The sequence below is a fragment of the Syngnathoides biaculeatus genome, chromosome 18 (assembly GCF_019802595.1).
Source record: "Syngnathoides biaculeatus isolate LvHL_M chromosome 18, ASM1980259v1, whole genome shotgun sequence".
Lineage (NCBI taxonomy): Eukaryota > Metazoa > Chordata > Actinopteri > Syngnathiformes > Syngnathidae > Syngnathoides > Syngnathoides biaculeatus.
In genome coordinates this window covers 1,404,400-1,428,671 of record NC_084657.1, presented here as the reverse complement: position 1 = coordinate 1,428,671, position 24,272 = coordinate 1,404,400, and the positions used below count along the sequence as shown (strand labels likewise).

At 43.0% G+C, this 24,272-nt stretch overlaps 1 protein-coding gene across 1 annotated transcript in view; it reads right to left on the bottom strand.

The window, feature by feature from the left end:
* Positions 1 to 599: 599 nt before the first annotated feature.
* LOC133492176 (RNA-binding protein Nova-1-like) overlaps positions 600 to 24,272 on the bottom strand; it is a 32,620-nt gene continuing 8,947 nt past the window's right edge. The window contains exons 3-5 of the mRNA XM_061804218.1: positions 22,661 to 22,804; positions 3,141 to 3,307; positions 600 to 2,421 (exon numbers count right to left, since the gene is read on the bottom strand). Of these exons, the coding sequence (XP_061660202.1) occupies positions 1,402 to 2,421; positions 3,141 to 3,221 (1,101 nt within the window). The 5' untranslated portion in view covers positions 3,222 to 3,307; positions 22,661 to 22,804 and the 3' untranslated portion in view covers positions 600 to 1,401. The remainder of the gene's footprint in view (positions 2,422 to 3,140; positions 3,308 to 22,660; positions 22,805 to 24,272) is intronic.

The following is a 24,272-nucleotide window of genomic DNA, read 5'->3' as shown; positions in this document are numbered from 1 at the left end:
GCGCGGTTGTTCCCTTTGCGCTGAACAGGGTTAGGGTACGTACTACTTACAACTTGAGCGCAAAGGCTTCTATTTTTTTATTCATTATAGGGATATGCGCGTGTGACAGTAAGGCAAATGTTTTGGCTATAGCAAATTTGAAGGGGGTAAGGATAGGCTTGAGACCTTAATACTGGACAGAAATGCTGAAAACCCTTTACGTCAATCATGTTCCACCACGGGTCATATCTTCTGGGCTCCTCACGGTTGGGCAATCAGCATAAGCCGAGTGGGAGTTTTTGGGACGTGAGAATGGGGAGGCTATATATATATCTAATCCTGTAGCACCATAAAGGGTTAAAAATGAACCGATATCATGGTGTTGGTGGCCATGAGTGGATATAATTCAATGTTTGTGCATTTGTGGGAGTGTTAACTACTGTATGTGTTTTCGTGTTCAATATATTTATACATTCCTGTGTGTCTCCTCTGTCCTCTCACATGGATTATTGAGCCCCTGAACTGTACTCGCAGACTGCAACTGTGGGGTTCAGACTGGGCTTGACTTTTACATTTCTTTCACTGCAAAACATTTGATCCCTGTAAATAAAATGTATCAGTAGGCAAATTTTTTTTTTTTTTTTTTTTTTTTTTTTTTTACATTCAGATCAACCTGCAGCCGCAGGTTTAAATAATCAATTTATAATTGAATCTGGTTACATTAATAAATAATGGATAAAAATATAAAATACCCAAATTTTGAAATTTCAATGACAATATACGATTCCAACAAATGCCAACATAGGTGTGAAGTAAAACATTTGCTTCCCGTAAACTGAGGTGACCTCAGGTGCTTGTTGCAAAACGGCTCCCCCCACAACAGTGCCTTCTGCATTGTATACAAAGAGAAAGATTTGTGAAACAACCCCGATGGTTGGCCCGAACCTCACTGGACATGCTCAACTCACCGGGAGCTGAGGTCTGCAACTGACACCAACACCGTCGAAACCAAAATGAAAACCAAAATGAAAGAAAGTAAATCAGCAATGAGGTTTTTCGAGGAAAGGTGAAACTATAGGCCTCACCCTTGGATCTGCAGCTTGGCAGTGGACCAGTTCGGCTTACTCTGATCGCGATCGTCAGAAAGGACTCGACACAAACTTTTTAAAAAACATCAGGACACGTCAGTCCTAAAACACATTCAAATATCACACACACTTGTCTTCGGTGTCTCCCCCTCCTCCTCCTTTTTTGATCCTCTCATTTGATTCTGAAATATTAAACAAATATTTGGACATTGCTCTTTCTTTCTTTCTCATTGTGACCTTCTACAATTCCCATACAGCTCTGTCCTCATCTTTTCCTTTGCTTTCCTTTCCTTTCCTTTCCTTTCCTTCCCTTCCTTGCTTCCTCTCTTTCCTTTTAACCCACTTTCTGTGGGTTGGTAGCACGCACCCCCTGCTCATAAGTGATCCGCTGGCTGATCAGATACTGCGCTGCTTGCGTAGCTGCTGGCGACCCTGTTATGGTGACTTTACGGTTCCGAGTACCAGGAATGAATTCTCCCTTTTTGGAGATCTGGATACGGGCTCCTGTTAGCTCCTGGTACTCTACCAGTGTTTTTCCTCCTTTTCCCAAAATTGCACCAACCAGATTTTCGGGTACAGCAATTTCAACCACGTCCTTGGCTCCATCTGCAAGCTTCTCTGTGGCTAAAAGCGATGAGGCCATCAGTGGGGATGAAGTGTTTAAGTAACCATTGGAAGCACCTGTAGCAGCTGCGAGAGAACCCAGGGAGAAACCGCCAAGCCCTGTCGCAGGGTGGCCAGCGCTGCCGGAGGCATCGCTAGCGTAGGAGGCTAGGAGGTTAGCTGCAGCGGCGGCCGCCGGGTTAGCACTAGCTGCTACTGCAGCAAGGACACCCGAGGCTGCAGCAGGGTTAAGGCCCAGGCCCAAGGTGTTGGTATTGTAGCCATAGCTGGCCAGTGTGTTGAGGGCAGACGTGATGGCCAGGAGGTCATTGCCAGAGAAGCTCGACATGGTAGCGGGGAAGGCACCCATTCCTGTCAAGCCGGCCTGGCCCAGAAGGCTGGAGGCAGTGGCAGCTGCCGCGGCTGCATTGGGCAGCACCTCGGCCGTGTTGGCATAGGGGGATCCGGTGGGGTTGGAGTTAGCAACTGGGCCGGAGACGTTGGAATAACTGATGTTGAGGCAGCTGCTGCTTTGAGGGTCCTCCTGGATTTTTTGTACTATGATTTCCACTGCCTTACGGTTCTGTTCAGGCTCACCACTGATTGTTACCACTCGCTCCTGCAGGTTGATGCCCTCCGGCTTCTGGGAGAGCTGCACCCAAGCCCCTGACTGCTCCATCACTGCTTTGACTGTGGCTCCTCCTTTGCCAATAATCAGCCCAGCTGTGCTGTTGGGCACAATCAGTTTGGCCTGCAGAAAAATATAAATGATATATAATAGCAGCAAATGAACAACAAAACCTTTTAACAGCATAAACAGAATGAGGGACAGCTCTGACTGAGCCGAAGCTCTGCCAGCGTCCGCTTTACTCAGCGATTCGTTAATCCTCGGGGTTTAAGCTACAGCTGTCACATGGCTCTGTCTTGCTATGAAAAACTGCAGGTAAAAATAACCACATCCCCTCACTTTTTCCTGACCGTGCCAGCACGTGGGTTACGGCCCAGAGAAGGACTAACTGTGGAAACAAATAAACAGTGTCCTGCAAGTGAACTTTGCTGACCACGTAGAGACCACGCACAACACAACGAGAGTGTATTCAATCATGGATGACGTGACAACTCCCGCCAAGGCCAAACAAAAACATCTCGATTGGCCCCTCGTGGCTGGCCGCAGTACAGTTGGTAATCCAGACTTTAGTTTAAGTGTTGACTCTAATCAAATGATTTAAGGACGCAAAGTGAGTTAAATCGTAGCTTATCTGCAGTCTGTCATTTAGTTTTGATTGGATGCGAATGAGCCCATTCCACCAATCAATACTTGGATATTCTGGTTTCATCTATGTCATCAGCTCGAGGTGGCAGTAACTTTATCTGACACGTTTAGCTTTTGGTTTCAAACATGACGGTGAAAAGGAGACGTCTTCACCGTCGTTCTTATCCACAAACAACGTTAACTGTACAGGAACACACCTGTTTGATACGGTCAGGGTTGACTGTGGTCTGTGGCTGCAGAATGCTAACCGGTTCTGGCTTCTGAGCACTCTGGGGCATCTCACGGACTTTCTCAGCAATGAAATTGTGGACACCATTGAGGGCTTCGACTGTACCCTGTATCAGACAGACGCGCTCTGTTGTTCCTGCAATTACAGAGTAAGAAGACAAACACAAGTGATCAGTTCCTGTAATACGCTCCGAACGGTTTTTGTGGCATTTGCCTGAATCTACATTTATATGAAGACTTCTTGGCAATGAAAAATGTTCCTTGACATTTTACAAAAGCGACCCAATTATTGAGCTATTCCTTCCTTCCCTCATTTATACAATCAACGCAGAAACGGCTGAAAGAAAGAAGCATGCGTGGTTAGTGAGCCGGGGGGGGGGGGGGGCGACTCCTCTTCAGTGCTTCAGTGATGTAACTCTTTCACCACACTATCATTCAGTCTTACTTCCCTTGCAGTTCTAAGAGGGGCAACAACCTCTGGGGTTCTTTTTACAACCACATTTTTACTCAATTTAAATAACACACTTTCCTGTCTTGCTCTCGTTTAAACTTTTATTGTTTCTTAGAAATTACAATCGTCACATACTACACTGACTCCAAGGCTAAACAATTCTAAATTTGGCCACATGACAAATATGTTTGAAAAATCTTGAGGGGTTGGACGTTGCCTTTCCAAGCTAGTCCCGGGGGGTTGGGTTGGAGGGGAGGGGTGGCAATCGGCGACCGGGAGGTGGGGGTCGGTTGATCAACCTTCACCAAGGGGGATCTGACCAAAAAAAAAAAAAAAAAAAAAAAAAAAGCCTCTGTCTGGGAGCTGAAGATCAATTTTAGGGGGGGGGGGGGGCTAATACAAATACATTTTGGACTAACCACAAACAACCTGAACATTCTGGGGGCGCGTTAAGATTTTTTTTTTTTTTTAAGGTGTGCTTCAGAATGGAATCAATTGGGAGAATTGGAAACAAAATGAACAGTTTGGGTGACGGACGGTGGTTCAGCTGATAAACCGTTGCCCTCACAGTTCTGCGGACCCGGGGTACAATCCCAGCCCGTGCCTGCGTGGGTTTTCTCTGGGCACTCTGCTTTCCTCCCACATCCCCAAAACATGCAACATTAAGTGGACACTCGAAATTGTCCCTAGGTGTGATTGTGGGTGCAACTGCTGTCTGTCTTTATGTGCCCTGCGATTGGCTGGAAACCAGTTCAGGGTGTGCACCGCCTCCTGCCCGTTGACAGCTGGGAGCGCTGGAGGCTCTCCCAGCTACCCTCGTGAAGATAAGCGGCAAAAATAAATGGATGGATGAATGAACAGTTTGGGCTTTTGTGTAATCAATTGGCTTCATAACAATAAAATATCCCTTCAAATATTTTTGACGCAGGAGAAAAAATTTCCAAGAAATAAACATTGCATAGGGTTTCTGTGGATAACTGGCTCTGAACTCCATATCTTAGCCTCAAAGGAAAACTTTTTGTCCTTTTATGGCTCAGGTGGTAATGTAGAGGGAAATTACTGGTGCAACCCCCAGTCTAAAGGTCACTGAGTGTGATTCTGAACCCCTAATTGCTCTTCGTCATCATAATGAGAGTGCATATGAGTTGCAACGATGAACGCTTTGCCTTGCCCATGTGCGGATTCAAGTGTAAGTGAGGCGACATGATCATCTAAGTGCTGTCTTGTTCTACAGTACAAGCACAGAGTAAGGCATCATGAAAACAAAATGTTCATTACGCTTAAGTAAAATGACGGCAAGAATGCCAACCGTGTCAGAGACGTGTCTGAAGAACAAACACTACTGGGTTTTAGCTATATGTCAGGCAGCCTTTACACTTGGGAAAAGTGCTAGTTTGCTACCTCTGCTTTTAGAACCTCTCCGGGGCTGCATTCCTGTCACAGGGATCTATCCACCTTGGGTCTAGAAAGTAAAACCGGAGTGAAAATAACTTTCACCTGAATTCTCCCGAATTGCTAAGCAAATGATGATAGTAGTATTTTTTTTCCACACATTTGAATTAATTTAAAACCACTCTACTTTTTCTCCAATCGGTTTGTGGTGTTGTGTGGTTAAATGATGCACACAAAAAAATTAATTTGTTATTTCAACAATACAAATAAAAAAAGAAATTATCTTAATCTGACAAGAGTATTCTTCAATGTTTCCGTCACTTCTTTTTGCGCTTTTGTGACAGTAAATTAGGATAAAATGTTACTTTAAGATAAACAAACTCAAAATTTTTCTTTTATGATGCGATCATAATAATAAATGTTTTACCGGTATACATACAAGGAGGCGTGTGCGGTAATGTAAGCTTCTTTCTCTTACAGATGTGATATGAAATTGTTCCTCACTGCCTTATGAGCGCCATCATACGCTAGCTTCCATACATGTAAAAACGCTTGCTGGCATGCATTCTAACTAGTGTGTTTAAGTGTACTTTGTTGGACAAGTTACACAACATTTGGAAATGTTGGCACTCAGCGTGCAGATAAGGTGCTGCACATTGTGTGGCGCCTTGTCTTTTTTACAAGAGAATTTAAGACCTACAATCGTAAAAATGTGTGACGATAAAGTAGATTTAAAAAAAACAGAGACCAAGATCGGCAAAATATGTGGGGGCTGTGAACGGTCAAACTCCACACAACTTATAGCCTTAATATGGTGTCACTGTGGAACAACTGGTTGGAGCGTTGGCCTCACAGTTCTGAGGACCGAGGTTTATATCCCGGCCCTGCCTGTGTGGAGTTTGCATGTTCTCCCTGCACCTGCGTGGGTTTTCTCCGGGCACTCTGGTTTCCTCCCGCATCCCAAAAACATGCAACATTGCTCTTAGGTGTGATCATGAGATGTTCTGTGTATTTTTTTCACAGTGACATCTACTGTATGTATATAGAAACAGTAAAGAGGTGGTTTCTTTCTGGCAAAGATATATTAAGACTGTAGAGTTGCCATTATAAAGTTTACAGTTGTTTAATTAAGGTATCCACTCACATTGTCTGCCGCGATACCAGCCAAGAGCAGTAACAATGCGCCAGTCACCCACAGATTGCTGCGATTACGTATCGTCCCCTTCCACACAGATGTCGAGACTGTTACTGCAGCACATTTAAAGGGAATGAGAGGAGCCGCTCTGAACGGTGGGGAATGAAGTCGGCTGTAAATACACCCACAGTGGACCAGTCCGTCCCCTCAGAGATCCGCTGAGCCGCGCTCCTCTACATAGTCTTAGCCACCCATAGGCACCCAAGTTGTGCCGCCTGTCACGCCAGATTTACACCGTTCAGAAAAGTAGTACTTTTAAATTTTAACATAAAGAAAGAGATGTTTCCAGCTCAACTCTAGAAACAGTCAAGCAAGTTAGATAGCATGAGTTCGCCCAAGAACACAAGCTAGCCATGTTGGAAAAAACAAAGTCAGTATCTCGGAAATACTTCCAAATATGTTTTTATTTACTGTCACTTATCCCTTGACATAGTTCGCGTTTACACGATAGAATGTCTTGAGAACTAGTATACGGCACCTATTTATTTCATGTGCATCCATCTATCCAATTTCCCAGCCACTTATCCTTACAAGGGTCACAGGAGAGCTGGAGCCTCTCCTAGCAATCTTCGGGCAAAAGGTGGACTCCACCCTGAACTGGTCAGCAGTCAGTAGCAGGGCACATCTAAACACCATCGCTGAGCAGGAATCGATCCCACGCTGGCCCCACCAAAGTCAGGCGTGTGTAGTATTACCCAATCAGTGACCCTCTTTTTATATGCAATGACATTTTCAAATCTGTCTCTAACAGGGACGAGTTGCATATTTTCACATTATTTGAGTATTAGCTACATTTATTATGCATCATGGTCTAAATAAATCCCCTTTACTAAGGAGCCAATTGATCCATTTATTCGAACACGAGGCATGGCGAGAAGCAAATGAAATGTCGAAAGAGTTCGGGACAGCAGAGACATACGGTTGGTGTTGTTGCACCTGCTGGTCATTTTTGAAGTGTTAATGTGACAGATTGAATCATGCCAAAGCAGGCTTTTCAACCGAGCGCGTGCTTTTATGTCAACTCATACATTTTTCATCATTTGTAATATTTCCAAACGGTAACATGCACAATTGACTTGTTTTATTTCAACTAATGTTGCTTTATAGCCATGTTCAAAGGAATTCAAAATCCGGGGTGCATTGTTAAACAAAGAATGGGTGTAATTTACTATGAACCCTCTTGACTTGTTTTCATTTTATTTCCATTAGTTGGGAAAAGATATGCCACACACATCATGGTAAATCAAACACACACACAGTTCACCAGACTCCGTATGAATATTGAAACATTTGTGTCCTTTATGCAAAACCATCTTTTTGCCTGCCGCCACAGAAACAAAACAAAACAAAAAAAAACTTAATTGCGGCAGGAGCTTGTAAGCAAAGATGCAAGTGTGCGTACGCTCGTCGGTGAGCAACACTGAAGCTGCCAAGCCACTGCGATCATCTGAATACGTGCAGAGACCAGATTTATACGTTATCTTAGAAGGGATGCCTTCAAGACATACAAGCATCTCCCCATCACCTGCACAACTCCCATCCATTTGGATTTCACCACCGACAGTTAGTCAGGTTTTAATTCCAGTTTTCAGTTTTATCACCGATTTCACTATAGCTACTTCAGGCTATACTGCAAATATCACAAATACTTCCAAGTTTTGACCTGCAGAAGTATCTCTTTGTTGACGTGGATAAAGCCAAAGCAAAGCAAAGCAAATTCATTTGTATCGCGCATTACATACACGAGGTAACTCAATGTGCTTTACATGATTAAAAGTACTTAAAAACAAAGCAATAAAAAATATAAAATAGGATGAATACAATAAAAATGACAACAAAATATATACATATATATATTTTAAAAAATAACTACAATTAAAACCATGTACAGTGCAAGAAATATGATTGGAAAGTGGAAATACTTTAAAAAGCATGAGAAAAAGAAAAGAAGTGTTTTTAACCTGGATTTCAAAATCATTGACACTTGGGGCTGACCTCCCTTCTGTTGGCCATTTACTCCATTTGTGTGCGGCATAGTACCTCAATGATGTTTGCTTTGGACTCTGCGCTCCACTGTTTGACCCGAGTCAGTCAATCTCAGAGCTCTACCGGGTTTGTATTTCTTTCTTTCATGTATTCAGGACCTTAATCATTTTGTGATGTATATAGACCAGTAGCAGAACTTTAAAATCTCTTCTAAACCTGACTGGAAGCCTGTGCAAGGACTTTAGGATTGGAGTTATATGCAGGGATTAGAATGCCAAATGAGGGAAAAAAAAAAAAAGTCTGAAAAGTAGCCGGGGGTCTGGGGGCCGGGGGGCCGCACGCCCTCAGCACGGTGCAGGGGCAAGGCCCCGTCGGGGGCCCAGGGGGCGAAGCTCCCGGAAGCTAAGCGATTTTAGCAATTTGTTCGCCCCAAAACCATTCATTTCAACACTGTATTTGTGGAAAAAATGTCCCTTGTTTGGTGCTCTACCAGTACAGCAAAAATTGAAATATCAGTTTAATTTCTTCAATGCTTGAATTGTTGTACTTATTTGAAGCAGTTTCACAATTTTCCAAACTTCAGAATGAATTTTCAATCTCTTTCACTGTTTAACACGGATACACCAGAATTAGTATAGTGTAGAGATGAAGCGCAAGTTTTTAGAACAATATGAATAAAAATTACCTTACCGCATATGTGCCGTAGGCTGCTTTATCTATATCTCTCAACAAGAATGTAATCAATTCAAAGTTTTTAGTATTTCAATGAATAGTTTAGATACAATTATTTGCATATGTTACAGGGATGAGCTTTTCCTGGTCTGCTTGAATCATACAAGCCTTCGTTCTAGATATGTTTTTCAGATAGTAGAAGGCAGTTTTTGTGATCGATTTAATCTGACTGTTGAAAGCCAGGTCGGAATCAATCAGAAACAGAGCAGATACAGAAATGTCCTTAGAAGTAGACTTTGCATTCTTTCAGCTTTGTGAAAGATTCCATTGACTTTCAAGGTTATTAATCTTGATTTTGGATGAATAAAATTGTAATTCTTCTACTTAGTTCCCTAAGCTCTTCACTGCAAAGAACGTAATGCTGCCTAAACGTTAAGTCTACCGTTTGATGACTTCACTCTATGCCACATATCTCTCCCACTTATTCATCACACTGCGGTTTTCAAACATTTTCACAGCAAATTGAGGAATATTAAGCGATGGAGTGGTAATCAAACATTTTGCAAACGGTTCAGTTATTCAGTGACAATCATACTGTCAACAGGGAGTAGACATTTGTGTAGAAGTGCATATCTGCTCAGTGTATGTGAAAAAAAAAGATCAAGGGATGAGGAAGGAAAACTACTTCAACAAATTAAACAATACGTGATTTGAATGGGCTTGTTTGTGAACAAATATGGGGAATATTTTGGCACGCATTGAACAGGGCTGAAATTCCAGAACGCTCAGCTCACTAACATAAATTGCGACAAGTGACAATATTTGCAGGGTGAGAGTTTAAGAGTGTGCCTTAAAAGTCGCCCATGCCAGAGTTGCATGAACTAGGAGGGGTCGACGTTCAAAGGAAGTGTTATAAAATACATAAAAAGACACACGACACATAAATGTGTGTTTACAGGTCAATATCCATTCATTCATTCATCCATCCATTATCTGAGCCGCTCATCCTAAAAGGTCGCGGGGAGCGCTGAAGCCTTTCCCGGCAATCTTCGGGGAGGAAGCGGGGTACACCCTGAACTGATTATCAGCCAATTCCAGGCCACATGAGACAAAGAGTATCCACGATTAATGCATGTTTTTGGGATGTGGGAGGAACGAGGAAACTGGAGTGAGAGCTGGAAATTGATGAAGCCTATAGAACCACACCTGCAAAAATCTGAGGTGCAATGCTGAAGTCACCATACCAGACCCCCTCTACGGCCCAGCTGCGCCGACAAATTTCTGTCCGTAAAAGTTATGAGCAGAAACGGTGACAAAGGGCGGCCTTGGTGGAGTCCATCCGTACCAGATATAGTTATCTTGGTCTCATCAGGTCACAGGACATGGTTCCAGTAATCTATAGTCTTGGTCATGGTCTTTGACAAACTCTTTGCAGGCTTTCTTGCAATTTATCTTCAGAAGAGGTTTCCTTGTGGGACAGCAGTCATAGAGACCAATTTGATGCATGTGTGCTGTATCGTGTGAGTACTGACAGGCTGGCACCCTCTTCAACTTCTGGGGCAATCCAGACAGCACTCATTTGTCTTGTTTTTCCAAAGACGACGACCGGATATGATGCGGAGTGTGTGCACTCGACGTTTTTGGTTCACCATGCACAGTGAGGCTCGTTCTAAGGAACCCGTCCTTTGAAACTGCTTAATGGTCTTGGCTACAATGCTGCAAGTCAGTTTAAGGATGTTGGCAATTTTCTTCAAAAATAGGCCATTTTGATATAGAGCAAAAAAAAAAAAAAAAAAAATTCTTCTTTATCCTTTTGGTAATGAGTTGCCAGGTTGAAATTCCAGTGACCATTATTAAATAATTTCATAGTAATGACACCAAATTGAACACATCTGCCCCACATTCACACCTGAGATCTCGTAAGGGGAATGGGTCACACGACACCAGGAAGGAAAATGACTAACTTGGCCCAATTTTGACATTTTGACACGACAGCCTTGGATGTGTAGACACTAATAGCCGTACACTGACTGCTTTACATTGCGGCAAAGTCCCATTGCTTTAGTGTTGTCCATGAAGAGTTATAATGAAATATAATCCATATTATTTTGATTATTTGAGAACTTGGAAAATTACATTTCTAAATATAACCAAATTGTAGGTCAAAGCCTGTCAGAGAATAATAATTGTGATTTTATCTTTCTCAAACTCAAGAAATACCACTGTATATCTCCGGATATGTGAAAATTGTCACCTGTTTGCTTTGATAATGACAATCCTACTGAAAAAAAAGACAATCTCTTTTTTTTCCTTGGGAACAAACGACGCCTTTGGTGATACATCAGGACAGTTGAATATTAAAAAAAAAAAAAAAAAAAAAAAAAAAACAGTTTCTTGTGCCCTTTGTAAGGTAAACCCTCATCTTTGGGGAAAGTTGGGTACACCCCACACATACTTTACCCGTATTAAGGCCAAATTCAAGTATTTATTTCCCTGACCTTCCAATCGAGTCAGCCGTGGCCCAATTGTCGGATGTCTCCTGAAGACAATCCTGACCAATTCTCCTGTTCTGTATTTACGATCAGAAATCTTTATGTGTACCGTCAATGTCGAGCCTGGGAAAGCTTGGATTTGGAATGGAGTGTGCCAATTTTGACGTGACCTGTAACTTGTGTTGCTTTGGACACAATATGGAAGCAACTGACGTGTTGAGTGTTTGTAAATGATGTCTCACCCAAGTCCTTCATGATGATAAAAATGACATGGACAAGAATTTGGAACTGCAATGCAGGTACTACATAAGCCCATCTTACACTCTTTACGTTGTTTTTATGTGCTTATATGTTCACACGTGGATTTTTAACATCTTGACCGATTTTGAAAAATGTGACATACCCTAGACATGACGAGGAAGAAATTAGCATGTGTGTGCTGACTGTTCAAAGATGGCCATATTCTATATGCGTAAGAGGGAATTGTCATGCAGCTGCACACTTTTCTGGGTGCGTCGATTTTCCCATTCATAGCAGATATGTGTTCTGGATAAACTAATCCTAAAATGTGGCTGATCCCCATCATGTATTCCAGTGACTTAAGCACTTTTCCACTTATGCACTTCAGATGCTGTTTGTAAGTCAAGCGCCCGGGGAAGGTGAAACAAATGTATTTAAACTGCCACCACTATCACATTTTTTGCTTTATCTTTTTTCTTCTTTACCACACTCTCATACAGGGCCAAGGTTGGCATACACATATACAGTACATTGGACTTAAAGGCTCAGCTATCCAGACATACCAATTTGTCTTTCCAGCGCTTAACAAGCTGCGGCTGCACATAGAGAATGAAGAAAAAATATTTTCTAGCGTTGATAAAAGGCAGTCACTGAGGGTGGGGTGGTACACTCACTCGCTTGACTTGGTGAGGGCAGCATCGGTTCAGATCTCACTCAGTGAATGTGAGTGCGAATGGTCGTCTGTGTCGATATGTGGCCCGCGACTGACCGACAACCACTTCAGGGTATAGTCCGCCTTCCAGCCAATTTCAGCCGTGTTAAGGCTCTTTTGTACACGCGCGTGCGGCGACCATGCTGACGTCACTCGGGCGTAGTTTGACTTGACGCATTCCCTGCGGAGCAACTTTGTTGGACGTGTGTGTGGCAGGCTACGCACAAACTCCACAGGGGTGCTACATGGGGCAATGGGGAGGTCCCGTGATGCAATGCAGGCACTGTTAACCACGGGAGTATAAAGTGGCCTTCAGGCTCCAGCGCTCTGTGACCCTAACCAGGATAAACAGTGTTATGGATGGATGGATGGATGGATGGATAGATGGGCGGATGAAAGAGGCACAATGAGTTGACTATAGAGGGAGTACTATTATTGTATTTTTGGGGATATTTTCTGATGATGATCATCAGCCACAACTGTAAGGAAAGACTTTGCTTAAAACTTGTTGCTAGAGGCATTGAAAGGTGAACCTTTGTAAGTTTTTTTTTGTTTTTGTTTTTGTTTTTTTTGGGGGGGGGAGATGAAAGACATCTGACTTTTTAACGAGAAATGAGCACAGAGCTCCCACTAACAACAACAACTACACTTATCGTAATGGTGAGTTGTTTTTGTTTTTATGCCTGTCCTTTAAATACATCGGTGAGGAAACAGTCTGTGGCACCAGCAAGGTTGAGGACCGCAGATCAAGAGCATGGCAGGCAAGACCCTTTTTCCCTCAAGAAACTCCAAAATTGCATCCAGTCATAATCACAGTATTCTGATTGAATTACTTTTGGAGGGATTTATTTTATTCAAAATTAAAAAAGAAAAACATACTCTCTGTCAAAGTCTAGGTGTAGCCAGAGCAGTTTGCATCCCCTGAAATCCCTTCCTTAAGGCATTTTTAAATTTAGAGTTTACTTTATTTTTTTTTTCACCTATTTCAATGACATTCTTAAGTCTCAAGAAAAGCATATGTTCTAAGATTTGCCTAGATGTGCTCATACACATCTTAGCCGTGGATCAGTCTTGATGAAGTGTGCAAATCCAGAAACTTAAAAACGGGCGCACACAAACAGGAGAAATTGTCACATTGTGCGGTGTACTTTAAATGACCGACACAGCACAAGGCACGCCTAAATATTTCCACTGACTCAAAGGTCTAATGCTTCATACCAGATCTTTGTCATACGAAAAAGTACCAATCAGTTGACATGATCTGTCAACTGCATTGCGGCATTGTCTGTTTTTCGGGTGGGTGGGGGGGGGGTGACTTGGTGGACAGGTTATACACTCAACACAACTCGTAGCTCCTGCATTCGTGTCCAGCAACAACACGAGCTTCAGGTCGCTTCCTAATTGCCTATTGTTCCATTTCACATCACATTTACAAAGTCTTCGTCTTCTTTTTTCCATGTTTAACATATACTTTGGTCAGCCCTGACCATAGTAATATAGATAAATGGCAAAGAAAAATCACTTAACACATCACAGGATAATCACTCGGTATTTTTTTGAGAGACACCAGATAATTAAGGCTTGCTGAGTTTGATCGGCAATGGGCATTTGGTGAAATTTGTCCATTTGTTATAAGGATGTGCGCGCTGTACAGTGTTTTTAGTGGTAACTGAGTATGTAAACACTCTCCGGCATAATTATGTCAGAGGGTGGTGAGATACTCAGTTAATATTATAACAGAAAGATCATGTACATTTGGTTTGACATCGCAAGAAAATATCAATCTAACACTAACATATTATTGGCTCCAGCAAAACGGGATGGAAAATGAGGTTTATTTATTATTTTGGTTTGTATTCAAATCATTAATGCCAAAATCTATCCCCTCTTTGCAGCCGCTTAAACATGGTGATGTGAATCACTCATTGGGTGTGAGTAGGTGTGTGTGTATATGCCACTTGCACTGTGCGAGTGGGTGCAAGTAAAGTGCAGTTCACCGCACAAACGGGGGCTGAAGAAATCCACTCGGGCAAAGTTTGGTTTTCAAGGCAAATGTGAAAACTCCTCGTCAAAAAAAAAAAATGCTACATTTCAGGGCATCCGTGCAAGTCAAATTTTAGTATGAGGTCATCGCATCTGGCCAAAGCTTTGTCATCTACCAGGAAGTACATCTGAAATAAAGACAGGGTGGGGTGAATGGAAGAGGGAACTTGGCTTCTGTAAGTGTACCTTGGATACAGCCGGGAGAGGGGTCACGTCTACTGAGAGGGATTGAAACAGGCTATTTCTGGGATGGCCCGCCTGTCCCCTCTCACATACCATCATGCATCATCCCCACTCTTCACTATTTCTACTCAATCATCTCCGCCATCCACACCGAGGCCTAATTTCGCAGATCCCTTCAGGACTTTTTGGAATGCTTCATGTTTGTAGTGGACACGGATGCAAGGCGTGAAGTGAGGTTGGTGGGAGTTTTAGCCTGAGCCATCACAGAGAGGAGTGCAGGAGAAAATGGCTGCACCCGTTGTTGTCCACCGATTTCTCTCGTGAGTGATTGCGCTGCTGTTGGACTGCCGCAGGATGACAGATGCGGGCGTGAACTGCGTGTAATGGTATTTGCATGCCACATCAGTCAAATGGCGAGCGATTTATCACCAAAGGTATACCAGGTAGCACAAATACCTGTTTTGTCAAACAAAAAACATCTTGCGTCTTTGAAATTCAGGAACTTGAGTTTGGTCAGTTTGGACGGACTGCTGTCCTATTATGTCACAGAAGTTAATGTTTCATATTCCTTGTGTGGGCCAGGACAACCACTCGATCAAATCCCTGCCACCACTGGCTCCACGCACTCATCTTGTCACTCGTCGCGACAACGAGATGGGCAGAGCAGGTGGTGGACTACCACCATGTGCACAATACAAAAAGAGAAGTAAGAATATACAGTAGTGTTCAAAACAATAACCGTTCATTGTGACAAACCAGATGAAGCCACGTTTTCAGTCATTTTTTTTTCAGAATCAGAATCAGCTTCAATGGGCCAAGTATGTAACAACGCACAAGGATTTTTTTTCCTCCAGCAGTCGCCGCCACCCTTGTGCGACATGCCTGATGAGTACGGAGAAGAACAACAAACAAACTAACGAGAAGAAAGAACGGTGGACATTCAATGAACAGGAAACTATTCCTTATCAATCACAGTTGTGCAAATATGCAGAGACTTCGAGCATTTAGAGCAGGTAGAGTGCGTCAACCTCTCACATTGAGTGATGTTGTTGACATAGTGCCTTCACCTGTGAACGGTTTCGGTTATAGACGAAGTGCAAGGGAAGCAGTTTAAGGTGACAAACCGTGCGATAGTCTTCAGTATATATTACTATTAGGACCAGCAAGACGTGAGAGTGTGTCCCGACAAGGGCGCAAGGCAGAAAATAGTTGGTCCGCTCATCAAGAATTGAATGACTTAATTGCAAAAGGGAAAAAAAAACTTTGCCCACTAGTTTTGATTTGCATTGATAGGTAGCCCCCTACCCGATGGAAGGAGCTGAAGAGCTGGTGGCCAGGATGCGGAGGGTCCGAAAGGATCCTGCCCGCTACAGTCCTAGTCCGAGGGGTGTCCAAGTCTTCATGGGTGGGTAGCGTGGTGCCGACAATCCATTCAGCGGTTTTGATTGTCCTTTGCAGTCGGAGTTTGTCCTTTTTTTTGTGGCAGCCCCAAACCAGACTGTGATGGAGGTACACAGTATTGAGTCAATGACCACTGCGTAGAACTGTCTCAGCAGCTCTTGGGACAGGCTGTGCTTCCTCAGAAGCCGTAAAGAGCACATCCTTTCCTGGGCTTTGTTGAGGATGGAGTTGATGTTCGTCTAACACTCCAGGTCCTGTGAGACTGTAATTCCCAAGAAGTTGAAGGTCTCGAGGATTGACACGAGACAGTTGGACAGTGTGAGGGGCAGCTGTAGTGAAGGATGGCTCCTGAAGTCAACAATCATCAAACGTCGGGTTGTGTTGGCCACACCATAGCTCCAGTCTCGCCAATTCCTGTCGATACACAGACTCGTTGGCGTCTTTGATGAGGCCGATGACTGTGGTGTCATCTGTGAACTCCAGGAGTTTGACGGCCAGGTCTCTTGAAGTGCAGTCGTTTGCGTAGAGTGAGAGGAGCAGAGGGGAGAGGACACAACTTTGGGGTGCCCTGGTGCTTGTAGTGTGCGTGGGTGAGGTGGTGTCCCCCAGCCTCACCTGCTGTGTCCTGCCTGTCAGGAAGTTGTAGATCCACTGGCAGATGGCAGGCGGGACACTGAGCAGGAGAAGCTTGGAGGAGAGGGGTTCAAGGATGATGGTGTTAAACACAGAGCTGAAGTCCACGAACAGGATCCTCATATAGGTTCCTTCTCTGTCGCGATGTGCAAGGATGTAGTGCAGATCAATGTTGATTGCATCAGCCACTGACCTGTTAGCTCTGTAGGGGGTTAAGCTGGGGACCCGTGACACTCGTGAGGTGGTCTAGCACAACACGTTCAAAGGACTTCATGACCACAGATGTCAAGGCAACAGGTCTGTAGTCATTAAAACCTGAGACTGCTGCTTTTTTTTGGGACCGGTATGATGGTGGAGCATTTGAAACACTTGGTACTTCACACAGTTCTGTCGACCCGTTGAAGATCTTTGTGAAGACAGGAGCGAGTTGGTCTGTGCAGACTTTGAGGCAGGATGGGGACACAACGCCCAGCCCTGGCACTTTATTGATCTTTTGTTGTTTCAAACAAACAAGTTACCAGTAGTTACATTAGAGGAGGGGTGCTCAATGCGTCAATCAATATCAACAAAACACAAGGCTGTATGTTTGAAGGTAAGTGAGGGAGAAGTATCTTCTCTGAGTTTGATTTAATTGTCAGTGCTTTATACACTGTAGGAGAACAACTTTCACTTTGTTAGTGTATCACTGACCTGCTGAATGAAGCGTGTCATGTTTTATGCCGAAGAGTCGGGTTCGGTATACCTAAATGCGCGATGTCATGCAAGAGAAATGTCGATTTGCCCATTTGTATCACATCAGACTTTTAAGACAGAGCACTGCGTTCGATTACGAGCAAAGTCATATGAATACACCCGCTCACTTATAAAGACTACAATGATATTAGTCGTTATCTTTCCAAGTAAAAAGTACTCACCCTGCTTTACACGCGCAGTACGATTCCACTATTTTATCCTGTTGGATTTCAATACGAAGTTTGTGAGGCGTCAAACTTTTTTGCATCGATCGCCGTTTCCCTGTAACTCTGACATTGCATCCTGCTCCGTCCAAAATCTTAATTCCGGGTACATATCCTTGCGTGAAATAGTTGAGACCCCTCTGTAGAACTCTCTTGGACCAGTCTGACGCATTTGACAAAAAACATACCCCAATATTATCTGGAATACGCGAGAGAGAATCGACTTCAAACATGTTGTGTTCTATCGCCATTTTGAAAGCTTGTGGGACAAGGCTAAGGGGGCGGAGCTTAAGGTCGCCATCAGAAAGGTCCATTGTGCACCGTCTCGTCGCAGATATTCTGCGTTGCGTGCAAAAAAAAAAAATAATCCAATGCAAATTGAAAGTATAACATACAGCGATTAAGTTTGTGGTATTTTGCAATGTGAGTCAATGAGTGAGGGATGACTGGTTGTTCCGTCCAATTGCACAATTCACGTACGTACTGTAAAAAATGAAATGAGGAAGCCACTGCTTTCTTTAGGTAGTACACGGAACTTTCTCTAACAATGACCGCTGCTCCGCCACACACTCTTTTTTTCTTGTTTACCTGCCCCCCGCTCTTAAAGATGTACATTCGTAATTACAAATGTTACAGTACTTACGCAGCCCATCAATGTGCTTTATAATGACAGCAACACCCACCGCTCCTTGAGTTCGCAACAGTTTGGGCAAAGTCGAGCATGGACGAGCTAAACATGCTGCTTATGTTTACTTTCGATATTAATGGAGAAAGTTAAAAAAGAAATGCCGTTGCTTTAAGATGCCATGAATGTCAGAGTATGTGAATAACGGGGGAAAAAAAAAGTGGTGAAACTGGACGAGATTTTGTCTTTTTTCGAGTGAGAAAGGTCTGGTCTGAAGCCAAAGTAGAAAGTGCATCATTATCCACCACTCCCCCGACCCCCGTCGTCGGGAGCTCACGAGAGGCTGGCTGTTTGAAAAGTAGATCTTGGGGTAAGAAAGTCTGGGCACTCCTGCATAAGATTGTCAGAAATCCAACAAGACCCAGCAATCCTGACATACACACTCTTAAAGCTGTGCAATTAGGCAATTGGCTGTGAAAGTGGTGTGCTCAAAAAGTAGCGACGTGGGATTCAATCCATGGCGGCACAGTGGATCACTTTTAAACCGTTGGCCTCACAGTTCTGAGATGCTGGGTTCGATCCCGGCCCCACCTGTGTGGAGTTTGCACGTTCTCCCCGTGCCTACGTGGGTTTTCTCCAGGCACTCCGGTTTCCTCCCACATCCCAAAAGACAACTAAATATTAGTTTAGTGATTCAAAGGAATGGTAAATCCTCGGAACAAAAAAGTTTGTCCAAAATAGTTTTGAGTTTGTAAAGTCTATGGCTGTTTTTTGAACGCATCCCTTTCAACAAATTGCCCGATTGCACAGCCTTAAGCGTGTATATTTAATGTATGGCGGGTCTTGTCTTGTTTTCTGGGAATCTCCTCCACCAACTGGTAACTTGTTTGACGTGTCGTAATAACAAATATACTGAAAATGTGGATTCATCTGGTTAGTCACATTGGACTGCTATTATTTTGAACATTGCTGTACACCAATATCGTCACTTGGACCTATGTAAAACAAGTCCCTTGCTCAAAGGCACCTTGACAGTCTTTGTCTACAGCGATATTCCAACATTTGACCATGCAGTCCCAAATGCTTTTGGATCATGAACCCTTCCTCGTTTCCTGCAACGTTTCCTCTAGCTGTTGATCTTCTATTGTTTTTTGTCTTTGTTAGCGTTGCGGGTGAGCTGGGGCTTATCCCAGATAAATTCAGCCATGATGCAGGATACATCTGGATTGATTGCCAACAACTGCAGCGCACATAAAGAAAAACATCACATAACCACTCCCATTCACACCAATGGGTAACATAGAGTCTTCAGTTATGCTAAAAAGCATCTTTTAAGTATGTGATCAGAACACAAATTACCTGAAGCAAACCACGAACCAATACGCCATGTTGCCAAATTTTCAGATGTGTTCAGTAAGTGTCACTACTTTTTCCATTAATGGGCAATAGGGAGTGACTCTTGACACTGTTGTGTTTTTTGTTGTTATTGTTAGGGTTAGGGGTTAGGTTCAGGGGCAAAATCACCCCCCCCCCCCCCCCCCCACCCACACACACACACAAAATCTTCTTTGGGGCACACAATAGCAAATCAAGTTTTTTTTTATCTTCCATTGCTCTCTGTAAAATGTGGACCAAGATTTCAAATTATTGAAAAAAATAAACGGGCCTTTTTTGTTACCAAAATGCTTATAGGGTAACTTCAACAATAGCTAAAAAAAAAAATGAAACTACTATATTTGAATTCTGATTTCAAAACAACTTACGCATAAATTTGCTTTGTATATCCAAGTATAATGTGATGAGGCAATTAAACATTTGTATGATTTCAAAGAGCGGCACGGTGGTGCAGCTGTAGAGCGTTGGCCTCAAGGTTCTGAGGAACGGGGTTCAAATCCCGGCCCCGCATGTGTGGAGTTGGCATGTTCCCCCAAAACGTGCATTGATTAGAGACTCGAAATTGCCCCCAGGTGTGATTGTGATCGTTTGTTTCTATGTGCCCTGCGATTGGCTGGCAACCAGTTCAGGGTGTACCCTGCCTCATGCCCGATGATAGCTGGGATCGGCTCTGACACTCCCTCAACCCTTGTGAGGATAAGCGGCTCAGAAAATGGATGGATAGATGGATGGATTTCACAGGCATGACTGCTCTCTAAGGAAAACTGTAACAAAAATGAGTTTGAGACCCCTGGAAGAGCACACTCACAGTGGACTATTTGGACCATACCGTTTTGTTGCACCCACACTGTGATACAATCTCTCATGCCTGTGAACATTTATGTATCACATCATTGCATTAGTTGTTTCAAGTCTTGAAACACTGATGATGTAGTGATTTGCTTGGCCGACCGACCTCCATGCAAGCAGCAAGGGTTCAATTCCTGCTAAACGACACTGAACGGTGGTTTGTCTTTACATGTGCTCCATATGATTCACTGCCAATCAGTCCAGTGTGGAGTCGACCTTTCACTCAAAGTCAGCTGGGATAGGCGCCAGTTCCCCACAACTCTGAACAGGATAAACAGTATGGAAATTGGACGGATGGATTTTAAGCACGTCGAGTAATCTATATTCTTCACGGTGGGAGTTATTAGTGTGGGATGGGAGGAACGATGATGTTTATCTGACTTGCTTACGTAGTACACTGTTCATGCGTGAGTTAGCACAGTCTGGTATTCTTTTTATTTTATTTCCTTGATATCAGGTGGCTGTTATGAGTATAAATTGGCTCAGAAGCACATAGCAAGCGTGACTTTTGTCAAGTGTGTGAAGTGCGAGCGATCTTAGTACTACTTCCTTAGTGTAAATGGTCCCTAAGTTTCGAAACCAAAACTTGTACAAGGGGTCCTGGGTTTCTCATGAGAGTTTTTTTTTTTTTTTTAATTGACTGGCTCCCCCGACTACATATTTATCATTTCAAGCAGCAGTTGTGTTCTAAATATAGACACTGTTGGGGACATTGCAACACAGGAATGATATACTTTTGAATGGAACAATTTAATAAAACAAATATGCAGCATGATGCACAGCACCTGTTACTGTTTGTGTGTGTGTGTGTGTGTGTGTGTGTGGTGTGTGTGTGTGTGTGTGTGTTTTTGAGCAGTTTGAAGCATCCCCTTGGGCGTGAAGGACAAACACAGACTCCTGCACGGCTCGGGCATTTGTGTATGGGGGAAACAACAGAGCGCTATTTACCTGTTGCAATATCTGTGATTTATTGAATGCGCCACATTCCTCTACTTGAATTTTTCATTTAGGATTAAGGAGCCCAGAATACTGAAGAAATGGCACCCAATAAAATTGCACCCTAGCCAAGCCTTTTAAGTGATACTCAAATAGTCAGCTCTAACATAACATACACGACACACGCATAGTGAATATAAAAAGTCTACACACCCCTGTTCAAATCCTCGGGTTTGTTTTTTTTATGATAAAAGGAGACCAACATAATTACAAATTTTTCCACCATCAAGTGAACAAAAAAATGCGAAATAGGCACACCCTTACATTCATACTTTCTTGCCTCACCTCTGGCTTTTATTGCAGCACTCGAGTATTTTTGGCTAGTCTCGTGTGGCACAGTGATGCGTCAATATTTCCTCACTTCTTTGTACAAACACTCCAAATCCGTCAAAATGAGAAGGTATCTCGTGTGTACACCCCCTTCAGATAACCCCAAAGACTTTGGGCATGAAGCAGTGTTGTGTTTGCGCCAAAGATAACTTTTGGAATTTTGGCTAAAAAGTACAAGCCTGGTTTCATCGGATCATACCATATTTTCCCACCTGTGTTTGGGAGATTTCAAGTGTGGGGGGGGGGGGGGTTTATTTGCGAGGTGGGTTGTCGCATCCACTAAACAGTCAGTACTCCCCAGAAATTCCTGCAAATCCTTCAGTGTTGCTGTCGGCCTCTTGGAAGGACGTACAGTTCTTGCTAAAGTCACGCTTGTGCCACATTTTCTCCACTTGATGATGACTGTGTCACTGCATGCCACGGTACGTTTAATATATCGGAAATTCTTTCGTACCTATCTACTGACTGATTAGTCAGAGCTCTTTGGTGCAGCGGAAACGCTGTGTGAACCATGGCTCGTGCTGAAAGACGCAACTGCAAAAATGCACTGAAAATTGTGGCACTTGTGTGCTGGCTCCCATTTCACATGAGCTTGAATGTAATTGGTGAATTTTGAAAACAGACACACCCCCAGTTATGAAAGGGTCTGAGCGCCTGTGAATATACATGATCTGAATCGGTTATGTTTACCTCCCCTTTCTATAAAAGACACCAACAACTAATTCAGTTGAAAAGATTCTAGGTCACATGAATGGTGGCGTAAGGTTTGAAAGGATCTTAAGTCTCTGTACATGACTGAAACCTGCCATTTGAAAACGGGTCTGAAGACTTTTTATATCCATTGTATGTATTCCGTCATATCTTGTTCGACATTTTTGTGATTGGTCCGTGACTGCAATCGATTTCAATTTTCACAAGAGTTAAGAATGACCTCTTACCTGGGTAGAAATCTTTGGATTTCGACAGTTTAATGGTGGCACCCGTCTCTTTCTGGAGTTGTACAATGGTCTGGCCACCCTTGCCAATTATAGAGCCGGCTGCATAGCTGGGAATCAGCACCTTCAGGAAGTATTCACCCTCCTCTGTGAGCGAGACAAAATGTAAGGGGGGAAAAAAAAAAAAAAAAAAAAAAGGTCACATCTTATAAAGTGGCCCTGCAAGATTATCATATGCACCAGGGGTGTCAAAATCATTTTAGTTCAGGGAGCAAATAAAACTTAATTTGATGTCAAGTGGTCCAGACCAGTAAACTCAGAGGATGATTGAGCTTAGAACTAAGAAGGTAGCTTTTCCCCCAATAAGCACATGAGGAAAGTCTATATATTTAACATACTATCCTTTTCCAAACGATTAAGAGCAAACTCTTGAGAAAATGTGTTTATTAAGAATCTCTTTAATGGACAATAATAACGGCTATAGCCACGCCACAGTACAACGTATCAGGTTCACCTCCCGTTGACAGTCAAAAATTACATGACTGCCGGGTCACAACAGTATTTTTATTATTAATATTATTCCTTCCCTTTCAAATTTATCCTGTGGCCCCGAGCGAATTGGGAGGTCAGCGTTTGGCCCACCTGCCCTATGTTTGAGGTTCCTTGTATACACCATACCTGCACCTTCACAGTCAAACATTACCAACTGGAAGACATACTGTAGCCTCAGTACCACACGTAACAACATTTATATCAGTCTAGTGATGTGTGCTGTGTCCTGTCCTAGATATTTTTGAGAAGAAATCATGACCTTCTTTCTGTATTGCAGGTCCTAATTTTGGCTCTTTTCAATGGGTTTTAAGCAGCCTCTGTCCAAATGCGAAGCCAGAGCAGTGTCACTCTCCATTACTTACACAGAATCAGAATTATCTTCATTTGTCAAGTTTGTCAAAAATACAGAAGGATTTCGTCTCCGGTAGTTGGTAGCTCTAGTACAACAACGGAAAGCCATTGCGACAAAATCAAAGTAAAGCAATTTTTCTAATAAAGCGCATTTCATACACAAGGCAACTCAATGTGCTTTACATGATTAAAAGGATTTGAATACAAAGAAATAATAGATTCAAAACTGGGGGGAGAACAATAAAAATAACAACAAAGTGTATATATATATGAATCAAACATTAAAATACAATTGAAAAAGTGTACAGTGCAAGTAATAAGACTAAAAAGTGGATATACGCTAAAAAGCATGAGAAAAAAAGAAGAGTTTTGAACCTGGATTGAAAAACACTCCCATTTGGGGGCTGACGTCACCTCTGTTGGCAACTTATTCCATTTGTGTGAAGCATAATAGCTAAATGCTGCTTCACCATGTTTGCGTTGGACTCTGCGTGCTACTATTTGACCCGAGTCTGTCGATCTCAGAGCTCTACTGGGTTTGTATTCCCTTAGCATTTCTTTCACGTATTCAGGACCTGAACCATTTTTGTGATTTCTCCACCAGTAGCAGAACTTTTAAAATCTATTCTAAAACCAGAGCAAAGACTTTAGAAATGGCGTTATGTGCTCTGACCTCTTTGTCCTGGTCACAACCCGAGCTGGAGCATTCTGA